This window comes from Notolepis coatsorum (assembly GCF_963971535.1).
Source record: "Notolepis coatsorum genome assembly, contig: SCAFFOLD_397, whole genome shotgun sequence".
In the NCBI taxonomy this organism is placed as follows: domain Eukaryota; kingdom Metazoa; phylum Chordata; class Actinopteri; order Aulopiformes; family Paralepididae; genus Notolepis; species Notolepis coatsorum.
In genome coordinates, this window is record NW_028173723.1 from 90316 (window position 1) to 99602 (window position 9287).

The window sequence follows — 9287 nt, forward strand, 5'->3', positions numbered from 1 at the left end:
CGCACACACACACACACACACACACACACACACATACTGTATGCACACGATAAAGCAGGAAACCCTTGCTAACACACATACAGTACAAAGACGTACAAACAAAACAAAAACACACACACAGAAATACGGGCACACGCAAGAGACTGTATCAATCACACGGCGCAAAGCATCAGTGGGCAGATTAGACTTATGGCCGTGGCTTTGCGCTGTCACCATGATTTAACCCCTACTCTTAGCCTGGCACGACCAGAGACAAATGATAATGTCGGCCCGGGATGTTGAACTCATTGAACAAATGGTCCTTTCACAAACCCAGCTCACTCTGGGCCATTTGATCCAGTGCCTTTTAAAATGTCAACAGTGACAGCGCACAGCAGGAAGGGGGGTGGGTGGATGGGGAGGGGGGGAGGGGGGGATGAGGGGGGTGGCGTAGATGGGCCCTATGAGTTAGGAGATGGAGAGATTAAGAGAAATGGAGGGAGAGCAATGCAGAAAGGAACAGGTGGGGAGGGAGCTTGGCAGTGAGGTGACAGGGACAGTGATATGTGGGAGAGAGAGAGAGAGAGATACAGGAGAGGTAGAAAGACAGGAGAAAGAAAGAGGAGAGAGGAAAGATAGAGAGAGAGAGAGAGAGAGAAAGAGAGAGAGAGAGAGAGAGAGAGAGAGAGAGAGAGAGAGAGAGAGAGGATTAAGGAGAACAGACAGGAAGGAGGATGTTCTGAGAGTTTGAGTTTGATTCGTCAGCAAAAACCCATCCACTGCAAGATTTTGCGTGTGGTGGATGAGCTTGAGTGTGTGTGTGTGTGTGCGCACCTGTGTATAATTATGTGCACACAGATGTGTTTGTCTGTGTGTGGCTGTGCGTATGTATATGTCCGCGTGCATTTGTGTCTGAACGAGTGTGTCTAGGCATGGGGCGTCTGGGCGTGTGTGGGGGTGTTGGTGTCTGCGGTAGGGAGTCAGAGGTGATTGATGGTTTACAGAAGGATGCTGAGGGGTGATTCATCTCCGCCAGCCGTGGCAGTCTCCGTGGCAACATGAGTGACCTGTAATCTGTCACCCGGCTCGGGGGCCACCTCTCTGCCACGCTGAGGGGGGATGAGGCAGACACACTCCCCCCGTCCTCTGCCACTACTGCACTCCAGCCATACGCCCCGGCGGAGCCTCTCTCTCCACACCGCTCTCACTCAACTGTGAAGGCCTGCTCAAACAGACCACATGTGTCTGTCTGTCTAGTATCTGTCTAGTATCTGTCTAGTAGCTGTCTGGGGTTCTCTATATACTCGTCTGCATGTCATCCAACCCCCCCCCCCCCTCCTACCCCCACTCCTGTGCGCGCGCACACGCCGTAGCTCTTTTCATCTACCTGAAGCTGCCAGTGAACCGTGAACAGTGAAGACGAGCCAGAAGTCCGCCTGGCTACCTGACTGTTTCTTACGTGTCTGTCTCGTTCAAATTCCATCATCATCTTATAGTCACCGATTGTATGTATCATCCCACCACAGAGCGGTGTCTGTGTGTAAAGCTCAATGGAATGAGCACTGCCGGAGGTTGCAGGCACGATTCCGTAGCCGAGATATTACGCATTCAAGCAAAAATGTACAGTGCTTTGAATAGAAACGTCCAACTTGCAGGTCGATTCTCCGACCTATGTCCGTTCTGATGAGCACGTTTGTGTCAATGACCCATTTTTTACGATCCGCTGCGCTCTCTTTCAATGCACCCATTGGCTTATAGGAGTAGACCATATCAGCTCAATTATATCTGCTATGCTATGCAACTAAGTATTTCACTGAATGAGACTTTCTAAAAGAGTGTCTGGATGTATATTACAGTAGGTAGATTTATATACGATACGATACGATACAATTAGGGATGTCCGATATTATCGGCCGACCGATATTATCGGCCGATATCGGCAGTAAAATGTGATATCGGAAAATATCGGTATCGGTAAAAAAAAAAAAAAAAAACAATAACAATTTTTTTTTTTTTTTTTTTTTTTTTTTTTTACATTTATTTAACCTTTATTTACCCAGGCAAGCAAGTAAGAACCAATTCTTATTTTATTTATTGTCAAAAGTATGCATGTTGGTTTAAAATGTTCATTTTTACTTTTTTAATGATCATATTTTGCACAGATAATGCTTACATTTAGAAAGCCTTTTGAATGCATCCAGTGAAATTATTAGTTACCTGAAATTATTCCGTTTTTTTGGGGGGAAACCCTGCATATATCGGTATCGGTTGATATCGGTATCGGTATCGGTATCGGAAATTGGAGTTGGACAATATCGGAATATCGGTATCGGTAAAAAAGCCAATATCGAGCATCCCTAGATACAATACAATACAATACGATACGATACGATACGATACGATACGATACAATACGATACGATACGATAAGATAAGATACAATAAGATATTCCTTTATTGATCCCCCTGGGGGAATTCAGGCCCCATAGCAGCATGGGGGGGGGGGGGGGGTACAGGTATAGGTAGGGTAATAGAGACATACACTGAATATATACTATGAGTAAAAGTAAAAAAGTATACACAAGGTGCATGTGAGGGTCTGTACCCTAACTGGCATTGTAAAAATGTTTATTCCATTGTGGGGCAGCACAGTGGTTTGCACTGTTGCCACACAGGAAGATGGTTGTGGGGTTGAACCCCGGGCAGAAGGCCTTGCTGTGTGGAGTTTCCGGTTTCCTCCAGACACCAAGAAGACATGCACGCTAAGGCAGGGTTAGCTCATTAGCTAAACTCAAATTTGCATTGATGTGGAAACTGAAAACGTTGATTAACCTTCATTGTCCCTGTTTAAAAACAACACAAATAAAACACTGATCCGAACTGTGAAGTAGGGCTGTACAATGAATTGAAATATTTGTTACAGACTAATTGCGATCAAAAATAATCGCAATTAGATATTTCTTTCAAAATCCACTCAGCTTTTTCAGCTCTCCTCCCTCGTCTCTCACCGTTCAAAGAAACGAGAGACGGCTTCTCTTTTTAAACGCTGCCTCGTTTTCCCATAATGGGCGCAGGTGGCAGAAAAAGCCGGTGAAGCTCCTGAAAGTGATTCTCCGGGCGCTGGCTCGCTGCTGTGCGTCGCTTAGGTTTGCAGGTTTACTTCACACCTGTGTTCTTCAGGAAATGGCATTAACAGTATAGGCATTGCTTTGCCCCGTCTGCATGCCTCCTTTGGTCACTGGCCACTCTCTCTCTCTCTGCATCTACTACCCTTAAAGCATCTCTCTACATCTCAGTGTATTGTTAAGTCATGCGCAAAACAACCCTTATCTGGCGCGGTGCCTGTCGATCCACCGGTAACTATCCATCTGGCTTGTCACACTACAGTAATTGTCCTGCAGAGAATGCGAAAGATGGTTTCTGTTTATTCGCATGCCCGTCTGCCCGTCTGCCTGTCCCGTCTCGCTATCTGTCTACTTGTGATGCATATTTTGATTCCCCCGCCTTCTCCCCCGTGGCTGTGTTTTCTGTCTGTTCCTCTGTCTCTTGTCTGTCTGCTTGCGTCTCCGATACCTGGCTGTCTGTGGTTCTCCCCTGTGTCTGTCTGTCTGCTTGCGTCTCCGATACCTGGCTGTCTGTGGTTCTCCCCTGTGTCTGTCTGTCTGCTTGCGTCTCCGATACCTGGCTGTCTGTGGTTCTCCCCTGTGTCTGTCTGTCTGCTTGCGTCTCCGATACCTGGCTGTCTGTGGTTCTCCCCTGTGTCTGTCTGTCTGCTTGTGTGTCCGATACCTGGCTCAGCCTGGCTGTCTGTGGTTCTCCCCTGTGTCTGTCTGTCTGCTTGTGTGTCCGATACCTGGCTCAGCCTGGCTCGTCTGTGGTTCTCCCCCGTGTCTGTCTGTCTGCTTGTGTGTCCGATACCTGGCTCAGCCTGGCTGTCTGTGGTTCTCCCCTGTGTCTGTCTGTCTGCTTGCGTGTCCGATACCTGGCTCAGCCTGGCTGTCTGTGGTTCTCCCCCGTGTCTGTCTGTCTGCTTGGGTGTCCGATACCTGGCTCAGCCTGGCTGTCTGTGGTTCTCCCCCGTGTCTGTCCACCCACCGAGATCGACGCGAGACATTTGAGCGCGGGGCCGACCGAGGAGCGCCGCCGGAGCCGAAGGAGGTGGTTGTGACATGTGACTGACGGGACAAGGGGCCGACTCGTTATGGGGAGTAAACGCAAAGAAAGCCTGCGTGACAGACAGGCGCCGCCCGCCCTCACACTCTCCTCGCTGTGCCAAAAAAAAGTCTCTCGACTAACAACACACAGGGTTTGTATCCCCTGCTCTCAATTTACTGCGCAATTCCCCTTAACAACAGAACCTGTTTACCGCGAAAATGCCGCGTGATTTGTACAGCGGCAGGAGCCGTGTGTACGAGGCTAACCTGGAGGAGGTGTTGTTTACTGTAAGTAGCATCACTGTGCCGCAGCAACACAAAGCTTCGCGGCGTGTGTTGCCGGGTAATTTATGTGAAGTGAGTAACAGATTGTATTGAGCGCCAGCTGGTCTGTGATTAACACCTCTAGCCAAACGTATTGACTTGCCCTTTCAGTCTGGCTGTGGCGTGATTACAGCGACGCAGACAGGCCGAGAGGAGAGTGCCTGTGATGGAGATAGCTGTCTCTGCATCAAAATGTTATGAGACGAACGACCCGAAGCGGAGATACTGTGCAATAAAGCTCACCGAGTGTCTGTGCCAAGGCCAGGGGACGGGATTCACTAAACTTTCTTAAAGGGCGCCTGTTGTTAGACATGGCTTTTTTTTCCTGTGTTTTGCTTTGTTTTTACTATAGGGCTGACCTCGACTAGTCGAATAGTTGACTAATCGATCGAAAGGAGCCGTAGTCGACTGCCAACCTCTTAGTCGAATGCAAAAATAATATATATAAGTATAATTTTATTATTATTATTATTATTATTATTATTATTATTATTATTATTATTATTATTATTATTATTATTATTATTATTATTATTATTATTATTATTATTATTATTATTTTTGTATCATTCTTTCCAAAAGCAATGAGGCCTAGAAGCGTGGCTAACGCTAATGGCGCGCATACCAGCGAGGCTAACTGCCTAAGAAACGGGCGCAGAGGCACTGAAAGAGGATTTCACCCGTCTAATGAACACACTAGACAAATATCAAGACGTATCCATCAGTGGACGATTTGCATGCTTTCTCCGAGGACAAGAAACCTTGAGTCGACTCCTTCAGACATTAAGCACCCCCCACAGCCCAAATGGAATGATCCAATCCAAAATAATTATAATCAGGGGGGGTAGTCGACTACCGACTCCCACCGACTATTGCCAAATTTTGGCCAATCAAAGTCGACTATACAAATCCTTAGTCAGGGACAGGCCTAGTTTTTACACAATGAGACGTTGCCCCAACACTGAGGATTTGTGAAAATATGTACAGTGCAGTTTCTGATCCCTGTTCAAGTCCCTTTTGATCCTAATTTGCAGCATCTCAAATAATGTTACAATTCAAGTTTGTGTGTGCCCAAGTTCTCTGGATTGAAAAGTATTTGTTTAGCAGCTTAAGAATGTAATAATAACCTTAATAATAGCCTGAAAATTATGATTTGCCAGTTTTTAGTGTGGCTATTTTTTCACCTGCAGCAGCTGTTCTCCCTGTGCCCCTCCCCCCCTGCGTTATGCTAATTTGTCGTGCTCTGTGTGCACTCACCCTCATTAATTAATTGCTGCAACTGGCGTTCAGCTCTTGTCGTATTGGATCAAAAATATTTAGTAAAATATCTCTCACTTTTCCAACGAGATTCACACAGACCACATTCTGTGTGCACGACGGGATGGCATTCACAAACACATGGACACTTCCCTTTATCGCAAATAGGGTGAAGGGTAATTGGGCAATTGTAAGCACACCTGGCTCATCAACGGAGGTTTCCATGTGATTGGCGCTGCTATGTTTGCCATCCCGACTGTGTACACAGAATGTGATCTCGTGGGAAAAAGACATTTTTCTAAATTATGCGTTTTCTGCCAAAACTTTTCAAAGGAATTTTGATTCTCTGACAAGAGTTGACCGTCAGTCGCAGTAATTAATTACCGGGTGAGTAATGAGTACACGCAGGGCGCGGCAAATCAGAATGCCACAGGGGTGAGTCGCTCCAAGGAATTGCATTGAGTGTTCTATGGCTCTATATACAATGTATGGAATATCAGCCATTAAGGCAAACTCACTGCCAGCCATGGCAGCGTTCCAGCCTGGCAGCCTCTGTGACCACCGCCTAGTATGCTGTCAGCCTCTGAGACCACCACCTAGTATCCTGTCAGCCTCTGAGACCACCACCTAGTATCCTGTCAGCCCTGAGACCACCGCCTCGTATGCTGTCAGCCCCTGAGACCACCGCCTAGTATCCTGTCAGCCCCTGAGACCACCACCTAGTATCCTGTCAGCCTCTGAGACCACCGCCTAGTATGCTGTCAGCCTCTGAGACCACCGCCTAGTATGCTGTCAGCCTCTGAGACCACCACCTAGTATCCTGTCAGCCTCTGAGACCACCGCCTAGTATCCTGTCAGCCTCTGAGACCACCGCCTAGTATCCTGTCAGCCTCTGAGACCACCACCTAGTATCCTGTCAGCCTCTGAGACCACCACCTAGTATGCTGTCAGCCTCTGAGACCACCGCCTAGTATGCTGTGAGGGATGATGCAGAGACTAAACACACTAAACACACTAAACACAGTAAACACAGCAAACACACTAAACACACCAAACACACCAAACACACTAAACACACTAAACACACTAAACACACTAAATACACTAAACACACCAATCACACCAAACACACCAAGCACACTAAACACACTAAACACACTAAACACACTAAATACACTAAACACACCAATCACACCAAACACACCAAGCACACTAAACACACTAAACACACTAAACACACTAAATACACTAAACACACCAATCACACCAAACACACCAAGCACACTAAACACACCAAACACACTAAACACACTAAACACACTAAACACACTAAACACACTAAACACACCAAACACACCAAACACACTAAACACACTAAACACACCAAACACACTAAACACACCATGCACACCAAACACACTAAACACACCAAACACACTAAACACACTAAACACACCAAGCACACTAAACACACTAAACACACCAAGCACACCAAACACACTAAACACACTAAACACACTAAACACACTAAACACACACCCTAACCAGACTGTTATAGCCTGACCCTAACAATATGACTATAGCCTGGTCCTAACCAGACTCTATAGAACCAAAAAGGGTGAAAAGGTATGGTGAGAACTGCCTAAGGAAGGTATGCGGTGAGTTCCATCAATGAAACAGAAAGATATTGTTGTGATTGTCACTCCTGTTAAGACCAATTACAAGTTCACTCAGCGAGTTGACACTTTCTGCAATCAGAGGTGGAGTGCATGCGGTCAATTGCAGTAGCTGACATTCCAGTTTGCTAAGACTGATACCCTTATCTCATTCACTGAGCAAGGCTGGGCACAGAACCAAAGCCCAAAATGTTCCCCTATAACCACTGCTTCAAAATGTAAACACTGCTTCAAAATGTATAGGGTAAACATTGATATACAGTTATTGGGTGCATTTTTGTTTCAACTATTTCTGATTTGCATATAAAAATAAGAATTAACAGCCCTGCTTTACAATTGTCTCTTAATTAAAAGACAAGCACCCCCCCCCCCCCCCCCCCCACACACACACACTATCAAACTATCAATCGAAACCTGGCAAAACGTTAACTGATCGAATGTAATGATGTGAGAGGATTCCAGCTTGATTAATAGGCAGGCGCCTCGCTCTCACTGCACACGTCTGCTTCTCTCCGTTGCCCTCTCTGCTTGATTGACTGCTGAACACAGCAGAGGCCTGAACTGTGGGCCGGGCTGCGCCAGTTCAACCAAACTGATCAAATCACATGGGGCACAAAACCACTACAGGAGCTACATCCACCATTACCAATAAAGGACGTCGCTCGTCTTATTAATCATGACGTTCTGTCATCAGAAATGAGTGCGTTCTATAGACTGTAGAAATAAGTTCTTTCTCTCTCTCTCTCTCTCTCTCTCTCTCTCTCTCTCTCTCTCTCTCTCTCTCTCTCTCTCTCTCCTCTCTCTCTCTCTCTCTCTCTCTCTCTCTCCTCTCTCGCTCTCTCTCCTCTGTCTCTCTCTCTCTCTCTCTCTCTCTCTCTCTCTCTCTCTCTCTCTCTCTCTCTCTCTCTCTCTCACACACACACACACACTCCCTCTACCTCCCTCTACCCCATTGCCTCTCTCTCTCTCACACACAACACACACACACACACACACACACACACACACACACAACACACACACACATACTCTCTCTCTCTCTCTCTCTTACACACACACACACACACACACGCACAAATACACACACACACCACACACACACACACACACACACACACACACACACACACCACACACACACACACACACACACACACACACACACACACACACACACACACACACACACACACACACACACACACACACACACCACACACACACACACACTCCCTCTCCCTCTGTCTATCTTTCTCTCTATGGAGCCTCTATAGATAAATTGAATTTGATCAAACCTGATTAGGGGGAAAAGTGACAGTGATATTGTAATTGGTATTTGTTATCCGGTATATAACCTTGTGTAAGTAATAGGGAGGGAGGGTATTACTGACATCTATTGCCAACATCCAGCTGCAAACTGTCCATCTATCTGCGGTGGGTACTGGGGGGGGGGGGGCAGCATCGTAATGGAGCAGGGGGTGGGGCTCGTGATGAGGATCAGGTTGGGAGAAAATAGGGGTGATGAGAGAGAGGAGAGAGGGCGGCGGGTGTGGGAGTGGAGTGGAGGAGTGGAGGGGAGGGGAGGGGAGGGGAGGGGAGGGAGGGAGGGGGGGGGGGAGGGGAGGGCAGAGGGGAGGGGGGGGGGAGTTAGTGGATCTAGTCTCACACAGGCTGGGAGAACTCTGGGGCCTCGTCGTTGACGTTGGCCATCCTCAGGCGGACGGTGGCGGTGCCCGAGTGAGGCTCCTCCCCCCTGTCCACCGCCATCACCACAAACTCGTACAGGTGGTTGGGCCTCTCGTAGTCCAGCCGCCCCACGGGGAACACGGTGCCGTGCGGGGAGATGCTGAAGTCCGGGCTCAGGGTGTAGTAGGTGAGCTCAGCGTTGAGCCCCGAG

At 47.5% G+C, this 9287-nt stretch overlaps 1 protein-coding gene across 1 annotated transcript in view; it reads right to left on the reverse strand.

The window, feature by feature from the left end:
- LOC311247722 (neural-cadherin-like) overlaps positions 1-9287 on the reverse strand; it is a gene marked incomplete at both ends in the record, with an annotated part of 169534 nt that overhangs the window by 83692 nt on the left and 76555 nt on the right. Inside the window, one exon of the mRNA XM_084338728.1 lies at positions 9057-9287. This exon is cut by the window's right edge and continues 19 nt beyond it. Coding sequence (XP_084194854.1) covers positions 9057-9287 — 231 coding nt within the window. The remainder of the gene's footprint in view (positions 1-9056) is intronic.